The 22,322-nt window shown below is 31.2% G+C and overlaps 3 protein-coding genes across 5 annotated transcripts; 1 reads left to right on the top strand and 2 right to left on the bottom strand.

The window, feature by feature from the left end:
* Positions 1 to 8,538: 8,538 nt before the first annotated feature.
* LOC114369967 (acyl carrier protein 2, chloroplastic-like) lies at positions 8,539 to 10,444 on the top strand. The gene is made up of 4 exons (XM_028327245.1): positions 8,539 to 8,696; positions 9,365 to 9,475; positions 9,890 to 10,012; positions 10,135 to 10,444. The coding sequence occupies exons 1-4, from the start codon at positions 8,625 to 8,627 to the stop codon at positions 10,261 to 10,263; spliced, it is 435 nt and encodes a 144-aa protein (XP_028183046.1). The 5' UTR covers positions 8,539 to 8,624; the 3' UTR covers positions 10,264 to 10,444.
* A 1,477-nt stretch (positions 10,445 to 11,921) lies between these two features.
* LOC114372610 (transmembrane protein adipocyte-associated 1-like) lies at positions 11,922 to 14,537 on the bottom strand. Of its 3 annotated transcripts, none has more exons than XM_028330266.1 (7): positions 14,414 to 14,537; positions 14,007 to 14,311; positions 13,042 to 13,233; positions 12,789 to 12,951; positions 12,608 to 12,710; positions 12,429 to 12,510; positions 11,922 to 12,301 (listed from the first exon to the last, which is right to left on the bottom strand). In XM_028330266.1, the coding sequence occupies exons 2-7, from the start codon at positions 14,271 to 14,273 to the stop codon at positions 12,224 to 12,226; spliced, it is 885 nt and encodes a 294-aa protein (XP_028186067.1). In that variant the 5' UTR covers positions 14,274 to 14,311; positions 14,414 to 14,537; the 3' UTR covers positions 11,922 to 12,223. The 3 variants fall into 3 exon arrangements, with proteins under 3 accessions (XP_028186067.1, XP_028186066.1, XP_028186065.1); XM_028330265.1 differs by having other exon boundaries at positions 14,408 to 14,531; XM_028330264.1 differs by having other exon boundaries at positions 14,007 to 14,522.
* Positions 14,538 to 15,659: 1,122 nt separating this feature from the next.
* LOC114371001 (sodium/hydrogen exchanger 2-like) lies at positions 15,660 to 22,116 on the bottom strand. The gene is made up of 15 exons (XM_028328404.1): positions 21,651 to 22,116; positions 20,986 to 21,316; positions 20,272 to 20,390; positions 19,403 to 19,500; positions 19,118 to 19,177; positions 18,994 to 19,040; positions 18,718 to 18,912; positions 18,540 to 18,586; positions 17,744 to 17,810; positions 17,555 to 17,655; positions 17,367 to 17,468; positions 16,949 to 17,087; positions 16,790 to 16,852; positions 16,596 to 16,679; positions 15,660 to 16,274 (listed from the first exon to the last, which is right to left on the bottom strand). The coding sequence occupies exons 2-15, from the start codon at positions 21,157 to 21,159 to the stop codon at positions 15,930 to 15,932; spliced, it is 1,641 nt and encodes a 546-aa protein (XP_028184205.1). The 5' UTR covers positions 21,160 to 21,316; positions 21,651 to 22,116; the 3' UTR covers positions 15,660 to 15,929.
* Positions 22,117 to 22,322: the final 206 nt, after the last annotated feature.

Consider the following 22,322-nt stretch of genomic DNA (forward strand, 5'->3'; position numbering starts at 1 on the left):
CAAGAGAAAGTGACTTCTATGGAAGACGTTGATTGTACTGACGTTTTACCGACACGGAGCCGCTTTTTATTGGCTCGGCGCAGCCAGCTACACTTCACAGTTACTACTACTACTACTACTGTCAGAATATGGAATATGGCATCTGTAAACATACTTTTGTAGAAAAAAGAGATGAGAAAATAGAGTGAAATGTGACATAGGCAACTAAACGGTTTTTTTTTTTTTTTTTCTGTTTTACCAAATGGAGTAGATTTTGAAAAATTATCGATAAGCATAAGTCACTTTATGTGAGAAGTTGTATCATATGTGTATGTGTATTCACGACTTTTAAATTATTTTTATAAGAAAGTCCTACATGTAAAACATGATTCATTTTTAATTCTGTATGAGGTGTTCTTATGTAACCGAGATTGAAAACGGATAACAATTTTGAAAAAACAAATACTCCAAATTAGTAAAAAAGTTGTAACTAAACGAGTGAATCAACACAGATATATAATAAAAGATAATTATACCATCCTATTGGTATTGAGAGTCTAATACTCCTTCTATTATAGTGGGTAGGAACATGACTCGGGTCCAATAATTATACGTTATCATATTAATATTTTATTATATTTAATCATATTTTACTTTATTATTATTTTTTTGCTTTACTGAAGCTAAAAAGATCATATCTTACCTAATTATATTACTTGATTATATCTTAATCGTATCGCAATTACGTATCTTATCATATTTTATTCCTAAAAATTAAGAAAATAAAATATGGTAAAATTATTTCTTAGGAACTGTTGTATAAGCATACTAGATCTATAAGTAAGGCAAATTACACACTTGACATATTTTGGATTAGGTGTCTTCAAAACTTATATTATTGATAGAGTCGAAACAATAATAAAAATGGAAAAACTTAAAAGAAAAAAATATTATGAAGGAATTGTAGTAGGGATTTAAATGAAAAATGATATTACTTTTTTTGTTGAAAGTTTTTAATTTAATAATTTGAGTTTATTATGTTGAAATAACTACTTACAATATTTACTTTTTCAAATATAGGAATACTCACAAGAGAGAAACTTCTCTTTTAAAATTAATAAATAAATAGTACATAGTAGTTCATAAAATTATTGACATCCTTTAATTTAATGGTTAGTAAAAATTGTTGTTCATTCCTTTAGCTAAGCTAATTGTCTTCCTCTTTAGCCTGGCTCCTATTCTATGAAAGCCGATCGATTCAATAATTTACAATTGAAAGCATGATCATGCATGGAATGGAACACTTTTTTCTTCTTTTTTATATTCTTGGTCACTCAACATCTGGGACGGTGCTCAAGTAGTGGCGTTGTCAACGATCATACGCAGGACTTCCCAAATGTTATTCCTCCCATATGATTTGGTTTATTACTATATTCAATCCTAGTGATTTATTATTATAGAATTATTTCCGGGTCGTTTCTGGCCATGAAGTCATGAACATTCAAAATTGACCGATAAATTATTTTACATTTTACCCGAAGTATATAACTAAATAAGTGCAAGAGATGATCATCATATACATGAATCTAATACAATGTTTATGTTTGTAAATTGGTTGTATATAATTACTTTATTGTGTTGAAATTGAATTGTATTTTATTTTTTAATGTTTTATAATTAAAATTTAGAATTTATTTAAATATTGTTTAATTAAAATAAATGTATTTCCAATTAATATTTTTGTTTTGTTGATTTATTACATGTTGGGAGTTTCAATATATGTTTCCTTTAGGGTTTAAGGTGACCTAACTAGAGTATTTAAAAGTGTGTGATTTCTTTTTTAAGATTTCTGAAGAGATGTAGATACTCAACATATGTTAATAAATGTTTCTTTACTATGCAGAGTTAGTTCTGTGTATTTTGAAGGAGATAAAGACTATTCTCATATCAGGATAGGAGTGCTTCTTACATGTAATTTATCATCACATACTAAGAGAGGTCGATTACAAATATTAGGACTAAGAGAGATCGACCTCAAAAGTCTTCCTTTGAGTAGTTGACCTTAGTTAGAGAGATTGGTCTTGGGAGATCGGTCCAGAACCTATAAGAGTACACAATCATCAAATTTCAAGTGCAAATGGTGAAAAAATAAGTTGCAAGAATATTTTGAGATTAATTTATTTGCAAATGAAGAACTAACAAGTCGATTTGGGGATCGACCTGGATGGGTACAGTAGAAAAAAGAAAATCTATTAGAAAATATTTATTTTATAAAATATAAATAATGAGTTCCAACCAATATATAATAAAATTGAACACAAATTCTACATCAAGTGCAAATTACACTTATATTTCTTGAGCTTTTCTCAAATTACACATAACATCATTTTTTTTATTCATACATTAACCTCTTTCTATATTTAAAAATATTACATTAATACCCTCTTATATATTTGAAAACGTTAGATTAATATCTCTTATATGTTATACTAATCATCCCATAAGAAAGATGTTTGTAATGGTTAAAAAAAAAGAAGAAAAAAAATGTTTGTATAATCACACAAAACTTGAAAAGGCTTGTTATAATTTATTCAAATTATAATTTGCATTAATATCAAATTGGAAATAATCTTTCTTGAACATAAATATTAAGATCAACTTTATGTTATATTCAAAATCTATCCATTGTTTAGGAGAAAAAAAGAAAGTTAGCCATGATATGTATTATTAGCTCACTTTATGATGTATATCTTCCAGTTACATACCCTTTTTCCTGAATCGATCTATTCCTTTTCCAAAGTAACATCAACATGCTTTTTAGTTTTTTTTCCCCTTTAAATCTCCTACTAATTAACTTCTTTTTTTATAATAAAATAAAATAAAATTCCTACAAACTTCTCACCATGTGAATTAACGCTCCAAGGCATTTTCATACAAGGAAAATACTTCTTTCAGTATTGTCATAAATAAAATAGAAAACGCGATGTGTATCTAAAAAAAATAACAGGATTGGAGAATCATATTTATTTATACGAGTAAAAACAACTAAAATTAAATAAATTAAATTTGAATGGTATTAAAAAAAATAGTCCTGATAAAGCTATTATAAATACTTCATTTAACATTAAGCATGTCTGAAATTATAATAATTACGTTAAAGATATTTTTATACTTATATTTAAGTAATGCCATTACGCTTTTTAACGATGAATAAATGTCTGTATATGTAATGTTTGTCTAATTTTTTCAGTAAATAATGTCTCGTATAAATAATTTAATTTAAAAAAATTATTAAATAAGATTTTATCATATTAAAACTTATGTAATACGTGTTTAGTTTAATAATTTTTACCATGCAATTTATTAAAATAAACTAAAAAAATGAAATATATATAGAGTATGTGGGAATTTGGTCAGAAATGAGAGAATGAGAGCAGAGAAACTTAACCATGTAAGTCTAATGATTAAGGTAAAACTAACTAAAATAATATAGAGCATGAGGGAATTTGGTCAGAAATGAGAGAATGAGAGCAGAGAAACTTAACCATGAAAGTCTAATGATTAAGGTAAAACTAACTTAAATAATTTTAACTATATATATCCATGTATATATATTGATTATATGGGGAAGATTATTTTTTTCACCTCTCATGCTTTTATTGGATGGAGGTGACGCTCATGCTTGCATTGGATGTATCCATACGTTAAACCATAAATAAATATTACATATGTGTACATATTTAAGTATTTAACATGTCATTCTCATATCACATATATAAAAACTATGTACAAATTAAGTGTTGCTTTGTTTACCTTTTAAGTCATTAGCTAAGTTTTATATCAACTTATTGAGATTTAAATATTTTTTGTTCCTTATAGTTATAATTACTTTTATTTTTGTCTTTATAATTTAAAACATGCCAATGTGATTATTGTAATTGCATTATTTTTTCAATTTGGTCATCATCATTATGAAATCTTCGTTAATGTAGTTTGTGTGAAAACCTGAAAGGCGTGGAACTTGGTAAGCATTATGCAATACATAATATACATTATGTAGTCAAATGATAAAAACTTGTGCAGTTCACAATATGCATTGTGCAGTTGATCAATAGATAAATGCATCATGCAACACTCACCCATTATGCATTATATACTCAAATAAATACCAACACAGATCTCAAACACAAAATGCTTTTTTGAAAACTACTGTGATGGAGAATAATTTAAAAAACCTAGGTTTTTCAATGTTTCTTCTTCTATAAACGAAGTGGACCAAATTCAATAACCTAGGATGAAGAAGAATTTCAAGAACCTCTAGTTCACACCAAACAACCTCTAGTATCACATGGATAAAAAAGAGACTCGTCATTCAAGGCACAAATAATGTTATAGAGATTTTGTGGTGAGAGGACCAAATTGAAAAAAAAAAAAACACAGCTATAGAAATCAAAATGAAAAGTAGTAATTACAGCTAAAAGAGTACTTAAATCACTTATTTATGAAATTTTGGCTTAATTCTTATATAGATTAAAAAAATTAACTCTAGAGAACAAAGAGTGTTCCATTTGAGGTATCTAAATGTTTATATATAGAAAAAGGGCCATGATCAAATGATTAAATTGACGTACCAACTTATCTGCTGATTAATGCTGATCGATGATATCTTTTATTCGGCCACATGCATATATAATCTATCACTCACATCCACAAAAGCCTAAAAAGTAAGCCATCTTACTCTCTCTCAGCTTTCGGCATGAGGAAGACATAGAATTTGTCTTGTTTCAATGTTGACGTCCACTAGACGCTCAACGTGATTCGGACAATGCTCTTCGTGTAATACAATTCTTCAAAATGTGTTTATGATAAAGGAAAAGGATAAAAAGAGGCAAAATAATATGTGAAAAAATATATAATATGTGAAAAATAAAACAAAGAGTGAAATATGTTTTTAATTTTTTTAATTTAAGAGTTTATATATTTTTAATGTCTCAAATTAAAATATGTATTTATTAGTCTCTCAAATTTATGAAATATTTATTTAATTATTTTTGCTTTTAAAAATCATCATAAATTATACATCTTAACTATAAAAAATAGTTTAAAAAGGACGAATTTGAGAGATTAAAAAATATAAATTTAATTTGATAGACTTTTTTGGAAGGCTTAATTTGATATACTAAAAAAGATAGATCATAAATTTAAAGGATAAAAAATATATTTAAGTTAAAATAAAAAAGTTAAAAAATATTATAAAAATGTTTCAAGTGTAGTATTAGATAGGGTAAATCTTTTTTGTTTTCAAATATTTTGTTACTTAATTTTATCTTTAGGTATTCTAATTTAGATGATTCACAATCTAGATTATTTGACTTTATTTTTTTTAATTATATATATATTAAAATTCTCAAAATATTATTTTATATTTTATTTAATAATTAATTAATTAATAATATAAAATTATTTTACATTATGATTTTGATGAGCACTAAACTCTTATAATAAAAATTAACCATACGTTTCAGTTTACAATTGCATAAGAGTATAATTAAAAAAGCATTGAAGTTACGTAATTTATTTACTCATAATTTTGTGTCGGATATACAAGTGAAATTATAATTAAGTAAGGCGAAAGAGAAAAGCATAATAATAATTATCAAACAGAATCGTCAATCAAGACATGATATTGATCATCGATGAGCTTTTACATCTTTATTTTACTTTTACCTTTGGATGCCATGCAACTAATTAAGTTGCGCAATTTGCCAACAATCATTCCATTTCCCCTCTTCTCACTATTCAAAATAAATTATTAAACTTACCTCAATCGTTTAATATCAGGGTTATGATACTTTTTCAAAAGATTTGAAGTTACTGTCAGCATTCACTTTCATAAGATCAGTCCTTTTCTCATCTTTCAAATTTAATTATTCATTAATTATGAAGCCGACCATAGTCTATTAAGACCAAGATTATGATAATTTGAAGTTAGTCTGCTGATAATATAATTTTTCATTCTAAATGTTTGAAATAAACTAATATCGATCACTATTCATTTCATGAGAAGAAAAATGTTCTTTTTATGAAAATATATAAAATTATCTAGTAATTAACAGTGGAAGTAAGTCCAAATAAGTTAGACTTTATCTAAATCTAACCCGCTTTATTTTATAATTTCACGACCCAAGTCTCCTCTTAGTATGTCATAACATTGTCCTTACCAAAAAAATGACATTGTTTTTTAGGCTTGACATATATAAATTTGGTATATATAGCTTGTTAATTGTTAGCATGTTTAAAAGCTTATTGTAATAGATCAATTAATGGATCTATAATTACCTAAATATCCCAATATACTTACAAACTAATATAGCTCTATCACTAAAAAAAAACAATAGATTTATATATGGACGAAGACTTGTTGTGAAACAAACCAATAAGCATACGTATACGGGGTAACGAATTTATCGAACTAAAAATGGTTAAAACCACACAAACGTATTGTATTTTATAAATATTAAAACTAATTTAAAACATAGACAATAATACTTTAGTTGTTAAAGTCATGATATTATATTATATACTAAGTATTAATATATTTTTTTAATTAAAAGTAATATTATTTTTAAACATATCACTAGTAAACTTTTCTGAAAATCCACAATTATAGTCTACTTAACTAAAAAATGTTTTTTAAAAAAAAAAAAACTTAATATCAGTTTTTTTTTGCTGAATAGGGTAAACTATATTAGGCCTTAAATGGATTAGGTCAAAGAGTTGAGAGTCTAACTTATTTTTACCTCTTTTAACAATGACATTTGGTCCAATAAAAAAAAATTAATCTCTTACAAGACTGGAAATTAAGGTTCAAATTTTCTTAGAAAAAGCTGCCCACTTATGATATCTAACCACATTTAAAACATAAATATCTTTTATAAAGAATAATTATGGAGAAAAAAAGGATATAAGCTTAAGCTAAAATGAATAGTAAAAATTCTCTTATCTAATTTTTCTAAAACTTAAAATTTATAAATCGATTTAAACTTATGTGAGAAACTTAGTTTATTATTTTATTATACCTTCTTGATTCCTTCTCCTATAAATTTTCATGTAGTTAAAAATTTATATCTAACATGATGTGTTCGAAATCAACATTTAACCCAAACTAATAATAAATGCAATTAAGAAGTCATTATCATCAATATTAAATTGTTTTCTTGTAGTTCCTAGAACAATCCAAATCTGTCTCACGCATCGACAGGGGGAGAGTTAACATCTAGATACAACCAGTGCACCTGTTTTTGACATTAATTTCAAAATGGCAAAACTGAAGGAAGTTGGATGATTATCTGAAAAACCTGAACCTGAAAAAGACTTGAGATGGCCAAAAATGAATGGACTACAATGAAAACCACTTTTCACCTCTCCTTATATTTTTCTTTTAAAAGCTACCACAACACTTTTCCGAAGCCTACCGCACAGCAAAGGAAAACGATCCAACATACAAACCTCAAAGTTCAAACTACATAAATGATTGACAAGGCAATTCACTAAACCTCTGCCAAACGTTTATCACTCACATTAAATGATGATAAAGAATACACACAAATTGCACAACGAAGCACCCCTGATCGAACGTGAACCCTTTCCTCTCTCATTCATAACTTTGCCGTGGCTTATGGTCATGCACATGTTCATCATCACATTCAGGTCATAAAACTGTATACAAGTCGGAAATTCTATTCATATAATTTTCTTTTTTAAATTACATTCAAAATCAGGACGCTGGAATTAATAACAGTCTGAAATTTTAAAATCCAGTTTCGAAGCAAGAGTGTTTGATTTAATTTACGAAAATGATGTAATAAAGTGATCGTATCCCTTTTTGTAAAGTGAGATTTTTTTCATCAAAATTATGTCAGGTCATATTCACATGAAAAAACTATAGTCTTAAATAGATTTTTATGTACTAGTAATTCAGGCGATTCTTAACTTTTATCCCATCTCCTGTGAATCATGTCCCGTGAGTGGGCTCCTTCCCTCCATTTCAACACGGCCCAATTCATGTTAGCACTTATATGTACAATTCGCATGAAAAATTAATGCTATTGCTGTACATTTAGTTTTATTCATTTTGTGTTCATTTAACATTACTATTTTTATATACTTATTTAACAATCTTTTGCACCCCTTAGTACATGGATCAACTAACATAACAATAAAGTTGTTTTATCTTAACCAAAGTTTTCATGTATTTTACCCTAATACGTAAGTTGTCACTTATAATAATTTTACTTAACGTAAATAGGATTATCTCTAGTAGAAGTTATTTGTGTTCTCTACTAAAAAAATCATCTTTCATTCTTGCTGAAGAATCAATAAATGATAACACACCAACCAAGGGATCTAGTTGAATTAGTTAAACAGAATGCAATGTTGTAAATTTCATGTGAGCTATGCAAAGCAAATCCAACTCCCAGTCCGGTAATTTGGGCTCCGTGCCTTGATTCTAGCCCAAACAAACAAAGGCAGCGAAAGGAAGGAGGTATTTATTCTTTCTTTAACGCTCTTTTCACTTCACTATTCAAGCTCTTCTCACTCTCCGCCGCCTTCTCAATTCTCTTTGCATCTTTGCACAAACCTCCATGGCGACGAACACGTTCACCGGAGCTTCACTCTCCGAACGCTTTCTCCGTCTCAAGCTGAATCAGAGATTGGTATCGTTTTTCATTTTCCGTTTCATCCTCCCTCGCGCTTTCAAGCTTTTAATTATAACTGTTACTCCGCGCTTTGCTTTACTCTTCTTTCTGTGATGAACTGATGATTGATCGCTTCATGAATTCCTCCAATTGTCTGTTTATTTGTTACCTTTTCACTATTACTATTATTCTTACGTGCAAATTTTATCTGAATTCTCAATTCTGTATTCCACTTCTGCAGAGGTTCGTATTTGGAAATTATGTTTTGTGATGTACAACACGTTAACACTGAGTATGTTTCGTTGTTTAAGATTTGTTACTATTTTTATATTTAATTTGTCGAATACTGTCAATGCAATACAACGATACTAATACTACGTGTGTACGGATATGCGTAGAACATGTGTTTGGGGAAAAAAAATCTGGTTGATTTCATAATTGACATTTTGTTTTTGTTTTTTTTTTTATTTGAAAAAAAAAATGAGAAACATGAAATTTTCATTTATTGCATGTAAAATACTTTGTACATTATTTTCCTGCATTGCGCATCAGAACAACACCAATGATTCTCAGTAATAGTTCACAGTTTTTCTTTTTATTTAGAAAAGCAGCATTAGTGTTTAGTTCTTGTTTCGTTCTTTCATATTTATTCTCTAACGAAGTTTCTTTCAATGCATATTAAACAGGCATTTAATTCAATTGCTGGCCAAAGGTATAGCTCAATTTCAAGCTATGGGAGAAGGAATGTTTCTTTTAGCTCACAGCCACGGTCAATTCGCCTTACAGTTTCCTGTGCTGTATGTAACTACTAGTGAAGTGCTTCAGCCTTCTTCTTTTAGAAATTTTACTTTGCTCGCATGGACATTAAGTTACTAGATGTTAGACTGTTTTTAACCGTAGTTAATAGAAATTTATTTGAACTGCACATCATAAAGTATTACAATCTGAAGCTGGCACAATGACTGATTAAGAGAATTTGTGATGGGAAAAGATGAAATGTTATTATTTCACAGAAACTTAACAATAAAATATAAAGATAAATGGTAGATATATTTAAGGTTTAGCTCTTCTAAAGTGAGGGTTGCACTATAGTGGATAAAGTAAAAAACTTAACAGTTTTTAATACATGTGTATGTATTTCATTACGATCTCAACCTTTGTTTTTCTATTTAATGTTATAACTGCACTATAATGTTGAATGCGTTGAACAGGCTAAACCAGAGACAGTAGAGAAGGTGTGCAAAATTGTAAAGAACCAACTTGCTCTATCGGATGACTCTAAAGTCAATGGCGAGTCAACATTCACAGCTCTTGGAGCTGATTCACTTGATACGGTAAAGAACATCTTGCCATACATTAGAATTGATTCGCTTGGATTTATTTAGCAAATCTGAGTATAAACTAATAGCCAATAATTTGATTGTTCTGATTTACTTTTACATGGCATGCCCTTTAGGTTGAGATTGTGATGGGGCTTGAGGAGGAATTTGGTATCACCGTAGAAGAAGATAGTGCACAGAGCATCTCAACAGTTCAGGAAGCTGCAGATCTTATCGAGGAGATCATCAATAAGCAGAGTCCTTAGAGTAAACATGTACCAGATAAAAAATTATTTCTGCTAGACATGCATAGTTTTATATATTTTAGTATTGCGGGGTAGTTTAGTCTGAAGTGTTTTATATATTTACTGCAAGTCTGTAACCAAAGAAATAAAGTAGATTTTGCTCCTTTTCCCAATATATTTTGTGCCCGTGGTGTTCGATTTCGAATTAGGAAAGGGAATCCTCTTCATAAAAAAAAAAAAGAAAAAATCAAGGAAAGGATATTAACCTGCATGGAACTTAAATAATGTCAACTGTCAAGTTGATCAGAGCATCAGTCTAGTTTGGATTAGTTTTTAACTTTTGGAACCTTTTCTTTATTGAAAACTTATTGTTGAGACTTTTTTACATTAAGAAATATTAAGTTTTTGCTATAAATTACGTTTATAGAGAAGTTAAATGAGGATTTTTTTAAAAAAGTTTAAGTAAATAAATTGATATTAATTTACTTGAAAATTTTGATTTATTTTATATTCAAATTTTATTCACTTGATTTATTTTAATATTTTTTTATAAGTACTTGTTGGAAATTTTTTTATTGAAAGTGACTCAACTATTTTAAGATCCATGAAAGGAGGAGAAAATCACAAGCAAGTAGAGGAATTTAAAACCGAATCCACCTTGATCAATGATTCTTAAATCAGGCAAGTAGATTTTGTCTTTTGTTCTTATTAGTATTCGGATTTTTCAATCTTCTTGAAAGCAAGCTCTCATTTATGTACTTGAATTAGGAAAAATGAATGCTGAATTTTTTGCAATCATAATGAGTGAAAATAATCTATTTAGTAAAAAAATTTGTGATTAATTTTCATCGTGTGTAAAAATTTCTTGGATCAACTAGTCACGTATCACAAGTAAGATTAGTATCTGACTGAATGAGTTAAAGGACAACCATTGACTCTCACATAGGACCCAAAAAAATACTAAATGCTTGTTGAAGTTTTGGTATTGACACATTCCAGTTCAGGCAATCTCGCTTTGAATTTGTGCTAGTTGACGGACTTTCCGGCCAATGAGTCCAACAAAATCAAATTTTCTTGTACCCAAAAAATAATATTCACAAAATCATGTCATGTTTTATTATAGTTCTAACTTAAGTAAAATTCGAACACATAGTGTAACATTAAAATGATTAACATCCTATACTAAATTACTTAGAAATCATTCTTTTCTCCTATCATTATATATTTATATTCCATAATAGCATGGAAACAAGGATCATTACTTCATGATATTTTTGTTTGATAGAGTAGATGGCGCGTCAACGTAATAATGACCCACAATTCACGTTTAGTATATTTATTATAATAAATTTAGCAACATAATCTGCACTCTTAATTATTTTTCACTCTGCAAACCCCTCAATATTGGTCTTCAACACCCAACTTGGTCTCTCCATTAACCTTGGAAAAAAAAATCCTCTGTTGTAAAAGAAAAATCAGGATGGGACAAACTTCAAACATCTTGCCACCTTTTCCCAATATTTAAACCATGCAATTTCTATAACCTCCTCCTCCCCCTTTCTTCCCTTTTGTCTTTTTCCCCCAACCAAACACTTTATGCAAGACAAATGTAAGATCTCTGGCGTAGTAGCCACTGATGCATCATGAAACGTAACATATGATCATTATGATCTAGAAGATTTGCATAAAAATCATATTTTTCTACACACGTTAAATGCTTAAAAGGTAATTGATTGTTCTAGTACTCATCTTTCTTAAGAAATTGATTCATTGCACTAACAGACAACTTAAATTCAATATAATCACGCATAGAACATTCTAATATAACACTAACATGAGGCTACCAGCTTTTCTTTTTAAAAATTTATCTACTAAGGCGATCTACTAAAATATTTACTTTATTTACAAATTTCGTGAACGAATGCCCTTCCATTAGTACCTTTGAGGCCTTATTAATCTTAATCTAGCAGTCGATACCACATCAGTTCCAATCTGCTTCAAAGAAACCAGCATCTTTCATTTCAGAGTAGTACACATTCTCCAAATGCAAATCTTCCTCCTATAATCATCAAATAACAACAATTAGTCAGATCAATGAAAGAAGGAGGATTGTCCAAACTACAAACAATACCAAGGCTTGACTAATAAAAACTGAACCCCAGGAATTAAGTGAAGGCCATTATGACCTGAAAAAAGTCAGCCAGGAAGGTTATATACAGCAGGGGAAGATAGGCAGCATGGTAACATACAACCGTGAAATGATATAACCTGTGAACAAAAGTAAAACACAGTTAGAGAAAGATGCCAAAGAAAAAAGTTCAAAAGAACCACTTTTCTACCAAGCTATAGAATAGAAGAATCTAACCAGAAACCAAAAGCAGCGCCGTTTCCAGTAATGCCACAAGCAAACAGCGCAATTGCATTCAAGATGAACATAATGGTAACATACTTATAGTAAGCAGGCCTTGCTGCAAAAAGAGGAAGATAAACTATGCTATCATAAAACTAATTAAAGATAAAATAATATAACAATCCAGGACACTAACCAGGTAACCTTTCTCTCCACCTAGAATGATACATGAACAGTATGAAACCATAAACAAGGGTAAGCAGCAGCTTGTGGATAACCCACAAGTTCCACTTCACGTGAGGAGTAGGGTAACCACTGTTGATGAAAATTGGAATCCCAAATGCAAACAGATATATTGCCTGACAAGGAAGAGGTGCAATTGCAACAATTCATACATTAATAACCATAAGGACAAGCTGCAAGCTTGCTGAGTAAAACCACATAATTACCTTCAACAAGATATCAAAACCAACAATAATCCCTGATATACCAAAAGTTCGTGTCAACGCTTCTAAGCCACTGGTACTATTTCCTTGAAGTAAAAAAGCAAGCAAGCTCACTTCTAGAAACAGCATTCCAGAAGTAGTAAAGAGGGATAACAAGTTCCATGCGAACTCTTTCCCAGGAGAGCACTCCCATGCCTGCATCAACCAAAAAATAAAACATTCACCAACACCAGCAAATCACGAAAATAATTAACACCATTATACAATAAAATAAGATATAGCTTTTTTTTAAGCCAAAATATCAAAACAAGATATAGTTAATGATAATATCCAATTATGATCCCAAATGTGACAGCTGGTGCGGCTTAGATCCGAAAATCGTACCTTTATACAAATTACTAACAAGTTTACCCTACTAAGTGTCAATGTTGTTAAATGGCAGCGCCATTGCAGATTTTTGCCAACCACCATAGACAGTTTGTGAAGGGAGGCCCGCTATGGCAACACTATAGGCTGCAATGGCATGTTTATATGGCGGAATTTTGGCCTTCCATGGTTCCACCATATTCTGCCATTGATAACACTGCTAAGTGTTCAGCCAAAAAAAAAAAAAAAAACACTGCTAAGCTTTTTGGGTTGGCATTTACAAAATTGATTTTGAATGAAATTGATTTTGTAGTGATGTGATTTATGTTTAGATGTTTTACTCTAAAAACAGGTCAGCAGCAAAACTCTATAATATCCAAGAGAAAGTTAGTAAGTTTTTTCAACTCAAAATCAATCCATTCTTCAGGCTGAAACCAAACATGTGAACATTTAATTAAAATCACGCAAGCTAATATTTTAACCCGGTTCTGAATATTCCGAATCATCCAAACATGCACACTAAATTGAGACATGAGAACTAAACTATCAGCAATTTTTAATTTTTGCTGGATTAAAGAAATAGGGGGGAAAAATAGGTTGACCTGGGAAAAGCACCAAAGAAGATTAAGGATGCTGACAAGCCAGAGGGAAGCGTAATAGGATATAATGATATAAGAGCGGCCATGGGAGAGTCTGAGGAAGCTCTTTTTAGCTTGCAGTGCTAAGTACAAGACGAAAAGAAAAGAAGCGATGATCAAAACCGCATTGTGCAAAAGCCCATGGCACTCAAACACCCAATCGTGGATTCCTTCTGATAACACTGGATTTGGCCCTTGCTTTTCGAGCACCAGCACCGATTGCTCAACCATTTCTCCAAAACCACTTTTTTCTTCTTCTTCTTTTTTCACTGAAAGAAAGAAAACCCTAATCCTAATTTTTCAGAATTCAAATGAAATGAAGTGCGGAGAATTGGAATCAAGGAAGGGAATAAGAGTTGAGTAACAGTAACAGTAACGCGTGAATCCTCAGACTCAGAGAAACATCATCGATGGTTTTTGCCCTTTGCCTCTGTTGAGAGGGTGGCTTCTGTAAATTGTTTATCGATCAACAAATGTACAAGATCAAAGACATAACTACAAGTGTTTTTTTTTTTTTTTAGTTTAAGAATCTAATTAAAAATTCCCAAATAATTTACGAACCTACTGATTAATTTAATCTAATGATAATTAATAAGTGGAAATTATGCTGTGTCTTAATTATCATTAGGATATTGTCATCATGCACTATGAATAATGGTTAACAAATTTAAAGTAGATTTTTTTTTTTTTTACAGAAAGTAGTATATTAGATCTGCATTAAAAAATTATCATAAAATGTATTGGTAACAATTGATAATCTTCTTCAGAAAAAAACATTTGATAATATTAATCAATTTTGTTTTTAATTTTTAACATATTTTATCAATAAAGATTATGTATTTTAATTTTAATAATTTACTCAATAAGTTTAAAAATTCTTATTTCTTGAATATTTTATTTAATAAATACTCATCATAATATTGAAAGCATATAGTACTATTTATTTATTTATTTTTATTTATACTTTTTTTAAAATTTAAAAATCCTCTTACAATGTGTCAATTTATCTATGTTTCAATATTATTTGTTATTAGTTCGTATATGATTAGCAGTTTAACATAATTAATGTATTGTTTTTCTATAAAAAAAATTGTTACCTCCAAGGTTCTAACATTTTGTGGATCATCTCAAGTTTTCCAAATTGTTCCTCTTCAGCTGTAACATTTTGTCCTCTTCGGGTGAAAATGAAGTACAAATAAATCCCAGGACAAAAGAACACAAAATTCAACGGAAAGCTATGAAATACTTTGTCTATTAGTGTTATTTAGACCCTTGGTTTTTGCAACTCTTCAGTGTCAACCTCAGCTAAGAAAGAATAAGATGAGACCAAAACATTCCGTTTTGACAGTCACCTCTCTTTATCTAGTAGATTCTGTTCATGGCTCTAAACACGATCTTATTTTCCCAATATTATTAAAAAGGGGATAAAAATTACAAAGATGAGCCTTTGGAAGCTCTTTATTTAGAATAAATTTTGCCAATTCTGTAATGTATGATTCATAATTTCATGGTTAATGTGTACTGTCATGTTTGCACATATAAAATGAGATCGTGAGACGTTTGCTAGTAATCAAGTGCACTAAAAATTCATCTTTTACAGGCAAAAGCAGCATACCATAAACCCAACAAATACAACTTGGAAAAAAAATTTAGCTTTAGTTATTCAAACTTTTAGTACAAGAAATCTAATAATCAAATATTACATTTTACGGAAGACGCAGACATGAGTTGAGATGCTTATGGTGCATTGCACAGCCTTCTCACTTCTCACTACCCAAAGAGCTAAGCAAAATCTCAGGACCGGATTCTTATACACGCATTGCTTGATCTCCACAAAACTTATGCAGTTTACAATACAAATTACAAATTTCTTGGCTTTTTTTTTTCTCAACGCCATTGATGGCCATTACGTTCAGTTGGTGAGCCAGGTTCTACAGGAACAAAACCCCTGCCACCAAAAACAGGACGCATGAATGCATCATCAAACTTACGCCACAAACGATGAACAGTGTGTGTTGGAGTCGTAAGCAAGGCACGAATACTGCTTGGACGATGGATATCATGGCCATCAATATCAACTTCAGATTCTTGGGCACTCCCAAGAAGTGGGATAGTGACTGATTTTGGACTTGGAGTAGATGGATCTGTGATTATCGTGATGCTTGATTCTTTATGATGTGGAGTATGGGGCAGTAAAAGCCTTATGAGTGGCTTAGTCAACAGACCAAACACCTGAGACATTGTAATTAAGTTGTGTCAGTGCCATCTTTAAAGAAATATTTATATAATATTTAACCACATCAAATTTGAAGAAAATTTTATGAATGATAAGTATCACATGGCAAAGTAGGGTAAGTGGGCAACTCATTTAGCTTCGGAGTTACATATTAAGTGGAAAAAAATCAATCTTTCTGTTATCATAGAAAGCAAGTCAAATGGTTAATCTAATGGCATGAATATCAGTGATGCAACAAAGACAAAATAACCTCTAATAACAAAGAAACCAATGGACACTGGCTAAGGATGTCAGAAACTACAAAACAAATATCTTACCACTGTGCTGAAAAGCACAACAGTGATGGTGCTTGTGATCATGATTGCATTGCTTCGCAGTGAAGTGTGCCCCGACATGGTGAACTGCATTTGTTAAGAGTAGAAGTTTTTAAAGCATCAGGTTTTAACTGAAATCAGTGGCCAATAATTCAATTTTCCAAAAGACAACCCGTAATCAGCATTGTTGATCCTACCTGATTATATGCAAGTGCGATGGAAACAGCACCTCTCATAAGGCCAGCCCACCAAATGATCACCTAGAATTGAGAAACAACGAGAAACCTATCAGTAAAACTTGGTAGTAACACAAGAAATCTGAAAAAGGGCACTCACTGACAAATATTTAACCATACTTGCTGTCTGAAGCTGATTTTCTCATTTGGTGATTTTTTAGCCAAGTTGGATATGAAGGATAAGGGGAAAACAAAAGCTGCTCTTCCAAGAAGAATTAGACCCAACAATACTCCACTAGTTGCTACAGATGTTCCAGGGCTGTAGAAAGAACCAAGTATAGCAAATGAACTGTTTTTCTATTATAACAAAATGAAGTTTTGAGAGGAAAGATTCATGAGTGAAAGATAACATTTCGAGAAAGAGAAAACAGAAAACAGCACTATAGAAGAACTCTTCAGTCACATCAAGTTAATACAAGGACTGCTTCAAGCAGTTACATCGTACTGATTTGTTGACATGAAAGAATGCCATTCAGCAATTTTTCATGAGTGCAGAGAGATTAATGAATAAATGATTATTCACTAGTCTAAAGAATACCTATCACTGACGAATTTCCATTTTTCAATGTCCAAGGCATCCATACCAACATAAAGGAAGATAAAGATCTCAGCAACAAATGACAAGGTTGCAAAAGAATGCCTGCAAGAGTTGGGTGAAAATATGTTTAGGTATGCATAGACTTGGACAGTGTACATAACTTGAGGAAATCTGTTTAGAAGACATACTTGGTAGTGATTCTTGAACTCTCGGTCACGTTATGCCAGGTATAATGAGACATAACAATACCACAAAAGAATACAGTGAGAATGCCACTCAGATAACATAACTGCAGCAGATGTAGATACATCAGCATCATGTCAACGACAAATGTTGACAGCATCCATAAAACATTACTAAAATTCTTTACAACTTACTTCAGCAAGCATGTAGGACAGGTATGCCATTAACATCATAAGAGCAACCTCACGATCTGTAGAGTGCCTGGAATTAAGGAGAATTTTGTTTGGCCTCAGTAAAAAAGATTGTTTCAAATCATCCTGTGCCAAGTCTCATACCAAAAAGCGGGTCTAAAAAACCTTGTACTCAAGATAGAAACACACAAACTGAGATGCACAAATACAGACAGAGATTCCAAGTAAATAAAATTCCACAGAACTAATGTAACTTTTCTTTTCTCATTAAAAAGAATAAAAAATTAAGACAATTGAAAATGGCACCAATTCATACCCAACAAGAAGAATTAAGCAAAGCAGAATGTTTTATAATTCATATAATTCATACTAGAAACCAATGCCTAACAAGTCTCATGTAATTTCATTTTTATTGATATCTCTTCATCAGGTTATTATTTGTGGTATGAAGTCATTTACAATGGACAACATAAAATTTAGAACCAGTTAATAATAATAATAAGAAGAAGAAGAAGAAGAAGAATAAAAGCTCCAATGAAGCGATTAACATAGACAGGCTACTTCAAAGTTCAAACAATCAAAGCAAGTCCAATATAGTCATCTTAAACTGTAGACTTTTGTTTAGTTAACAAATACAAAAAATTGAGATTGGATGAAGCAGGAACTTTACTTATTATCATAGAATTGTCCACAAGTTTAGTTCATAATGAATAAACTGCATATATAAAACAAAAAAGTAGAATATCATCACATTTACTGCTGAACAGACAATAGAAATGGAAAAATGTCAAGAAGGTACCTGCCAATGTACAGCTTTTTAATAATGTAAGCACTAAGTAGACCTGTCTACAAGGTGATGAAGATACATTAGACCAAAGCCACAAGTCATATCATTATTATGTGCATGTTGATATAGATCTTGTCTATGAGTTTGTGTGATGCATGCATGAGAGAATAAGAGGGAGAAAGACATTTACCAAAACTCCAAGCATTGTGCTTGCGATAAATAGATACAAGAAATTTCCCAAAAAGTGTACAGCAATTGAAGAGTCAATTTGGTTGAGGTCAAAGCTTTGGATTGCATTGAAAAGCACCACTGATGTAGCATCATTCACAACACCCTCCCCAAATACAAGACTGTACAGCAAAGGTGTCTCATCCTGATTTAGCACCTGCATCATCATTTATAAGTTCAGTAACTAGCAGTGATACCTTAGTTGAAGGAAGAATTTAAAAAATATATTGCTTCAAACCTGCAATGTGCAAACAGAATCCGTTGCAGCAAATATTGCACCAATTGCTGGAAAGCATCATAAATTAGAAAGTCAAAAACCGAATGAGAGGTTGTTAGGTAGATGAGATTGAGAAGTAAAATACCTAGGAAATCCCCTAATTCCAGAGGACCAACATCCAACCTCTTAAAAATTTGTGTGGCACCTGAAATATTGCCTCAAATGTAAGTCAGCAAAACTAGGCAAATTTCTCAGTGGATAGTTTGCTCAAAGTAATTATATATTTTACTAGATCAAGATGTCCTTTAAACCAAAAAAACTTCCAATTGGTAAATTTAGGTTAGTAATGAATTGGATTACAAATTATTTTCTTACTATGTCAAATCTAAAATAACAACCTGACAAATACATCTTAAGCAATAACACATACCCAAAGTTATGATGGTACATGATATTAATGTACCAATAGCACCAAACAACATGATGGTCATGAAGTTAACAAAAAACTGCTTCTTTTTCACCTGAAACCTGAAATAAATCATAGAGAAAAAATTCATAACAAAACAATAACCGCAATCTATCATACCTGTGAATTGTGAAGTCAAAAGATGAGAACAAAATAGGGATTTTCAGAAGGCAGAACAGGGTTTTAGGAGGCAAAAACAATTCTGAAGTTTTTTCATATGGCATTAACACAATTCATGCTCGTATCATGAGTACACAGAATTTATGTTTTTAACTACATAGTCATGTAAATAATTATCACTCAAAAAGAGATGAAATCACCCATGGAATCTGCAAGAAAGAGCCATGAAAAATACAACTTAATAAAGACATAAAATTTTCAATATTATCAAAATAATGAAATAGGGAAATTCAAAAACTTAGGACTCAAGAGTTCTAAGTCACTCACTCACTCATACAAGCAAGTAACAGAGTGCCCGTATCAGGTATAATTCAAACACTGGGAGGCAGATGAAATATGCTCCTAAAAGTTATCCATTATTTTATTATGACTGGTTCTGAAGAAATATGTTATATTCATCCCCCCCCCCCCCCCCCCAAAAAAAAAAAAAAGATAAAGATCAACGATGAGCACTAATCATTATGCTATTCGCTATTGTATCAAGGAAAATCTACCAGACAACTCAGGTTATCACAAAGGATGTCTGCAAAGAAATCTAAATTTGTACAGAGGCAAAACAAAATACCTCCTCTTCTTTAATTAGACAATGATAAATAGTATCAAGCATCGATTCCTAACTACACAGTGAAATGCTGCCAAAAAAAGAAAATTACCCGGCATTGAATATTATAGGTGGTAGAAGATATATAAAGAAAAGATCTTCACTGAAAACAAGAATATGTGAGCTTTTGCCACCACTAAACAGCAAAATGACTACGCCAGTGCAAACACCCTGAGAACAACAAAAATGAAATTTAATCATCATCCAACAGAAACAAGAAAAAGAAAAGCTGCACCCACTATTGCTCAAACAAAGCATCAATAAACAGATATAATTGCCTCTTAAAGGATGGCAAAATATTTGGAGGAGTTGAATTCTTTAGGTTAAATTAAAAATTTGATCCTTACACTTAGACATTATTTTCTAGTTTAGTTTCTACATGAAAAAAAATCCTACATTTTGGTCCCTACATGGAAAAACTTTGCAAATTACTCCCCACCATTTGTTAACATTACATCGGTGTTAGAATATTTTTCCAACAGGAACTAAATCAAAAAAGTGTGTTAGCTGTAGGGGCCAAAATGTAAAGATTTTTTTTATGATGGAGCCAAATCAAAATGTAAATTTGTTTCATACACAGACAAAAGCAAAAATATTATCAAAGATAATTTTGTAAACATTTTTAACCGTATAGACCAAAATATAGATCTTTCATGAAGGGACTAAAACGACAAACAATGTTAGCAGTAGGACTAAATTTTTAATTTAACCAATTCTTTAGAACAACAGCTTATGGCAAACAAGCTCAAGAACAGTGAAGACTTACAATCAAAAGGGCAGTGATAGACTCGTTCATCCATCGATTCTCCTCAAGAAGATGGCCAAGGACAATACAACCACAAAGAAGTGCCACAAATAAGTTCATGGAGACCACGGAGGCATGGTCTGAGGTGGATAACGTTTGCAATTTTGAAACAACAGAACTGATTTCAAAAACCATTTTGTCCAACCTCCAAAATAAATAATTGCACGAGCAGATTTTACACAAATTCAGAGTATTGCTGAGTCGTCAAGTTCAAAGCCAATTTACTGCACAAATCTATTTCTCCGAAGTTCCCATGTTAAGAACTCCACGATCTCACCATCAAATAGAATCACTGCAATCAGAGAACAAACGTGTTTTTTAAGATTTTCCATAACAAGGGAAAAAAAACTCACCCTGGCCACCTAACATGATCCTATTTCAGATGCAGACATTAAAAAAAATGGAGGGAAATTAATCATTTAATCCCAAAGCACAAGGATCAAAAAGATTCGCATGTTAGTACATAATTCTGTGAGGAAATTATAAAAATGCAGTTTAAGAAACGATCATGATTTAGTTTTGGTAAATCTTCAACACCAGAAGATGAAACCCTGCTATAACAAAACAAACGCGGAAAGAGATTTCAATTTTCAGAAAGCTGCAAAGTAATACACCAAAATGCTCACCAGAACTCACGATAGCAGCATTGCGGAGAGGCAACGAATCCAAGGTCCAAAGAACTCGAACAGAGAGAGCTAGGAACTAATCTCGTGTTCGAATTCTTGGGGAATTGGAACACTTTTTTTTTTAGCTCTACGTGAGGGATCAAGCTTGAAACGAAGGAAAAAAAACCCAAAAAAAAAGAAGGAATAAAGAATAAATTAACAGCGCAGCAAGTAGGTGTTTAAACGCGAAGTTCAAGGGATGTCGTTGGGGAATCGGAAAGGGAATAATTTTTCTTAGTTATTGAAATCAGAGTGAGAGAAAAAAGGGGGATTGCGAAAGGTCTGGAAATTGGACACGATCGTAGAGAGAGAGAGACAGAGAGCGAGAAGCGTGTGGACAGATAGAGAGACAAAGACAAGAGAAAAAGAGATTATAGAACGAACGAACTAGGAAGGAAGAGTTTTGTTAACGTGCGACGTGTCCAGGTTAACTAGATGAGTGCCTGGTCGGAACTGTAGCAGTTGACGCTATGAGTGTGAGATATGGGATTTTTTTAATCATGTGGGGTGTCAAAATATGTGTTTGGCGGGCATTAATACCCTAAGCAACAATGCTGATGTAATAATCCCTGCTTCTTCTTCTCTCTCTCTTTTTTTTTTATACTCGCATATCTCAATTAGATAAAATAGATA

This window comes from Glycine soja, chromosome 10 (genome assembly GCF_004193775.1).
Source record: "Glycine soja cultivar W05 chromosome 10, ASM419377v2, whole genome shotgun sequence".
NCBI lineage: Eukaryota > Viridiplantae > Streptophyta > Magnoliopsida > Fabales > Fabaceae > Glycine > Glycine soja.

What these genes read in the sequence shown, in the direction of transcription:
- LOC114369967 (XM_028327245.1), top strand. Translation starts at nt 8,625, where the DNA reads ATGGCGACGAACACGTTCACCGGAGCTTCACTCTCCGAACGCTTTCTC. An exon ending in GCCTTACAGTTTCCTGTGCT is followed by an intron (nt 9,476 to 9,889) that starts GTATGTAACTAC and finishes TGCGTTGAACAG; the next exon opens with GCTAAACCAGAGACAGTAGA. An exon ending in GAGCTGATTCACTTGATACG is followed by an intron (nt 10,013 to 10,134) that starts GTAAAGAACATC and finishes CATGCCCTTTAG; the next exon opens with GTTGAGATTGTGATGGGGCT.
- LOC114372610 (XM_028330266.1), bottom strand. Translation starts at nt 14,273, where the DNA reads ATGGTTGAGCAATCGGTGCTGGTGCTCGAAAAGCAAGGGCCAAATCCA. An exon ending in GTTTTGATATCTTGTTGAAG is followed by an intron (nt 12,952 to 13,041) that starts GTAATTATGTGG and finishes CTTCCTTGTCAG; the next exon opens with GCAATATATCTGTTTGCATT. An exon ending in GTGGAGAGAAAGGTTACCTG is followed by an intron (nt 12,711 to 12,788) that starts GTTAGTGTCCTG and finishes CTCTTTTTGCAG; the next exon opens with CAAGGCCTGCTTACTATAAG.
- LOC114371001 (XM_028328404.1), bottom strand. Translation starts at nt 21,159, where the DNA reads ATGGTTTTTGAAATCAGTTCTGTTGTTTCAAAATTGCAAACGTTATCC. An exon ending in GGAATTAGGGGATTTCCTAG is followed by an intron (nt 19,041 to 19,117) that starts GTATTTTACTTC and finishes GATGCTTTCCAG; the next exon opens with CAATTGGTGCAATATTTGCT. An exon ending in TGTCCTACATGCTTGCTGAA is followed by an intron (nt 17,656 to 17,743) that starts GTAAGTTGTAAA and finishes CATCTGCTGCAG; the next exon opens with TTATGTTATCTGAGTGGCAT.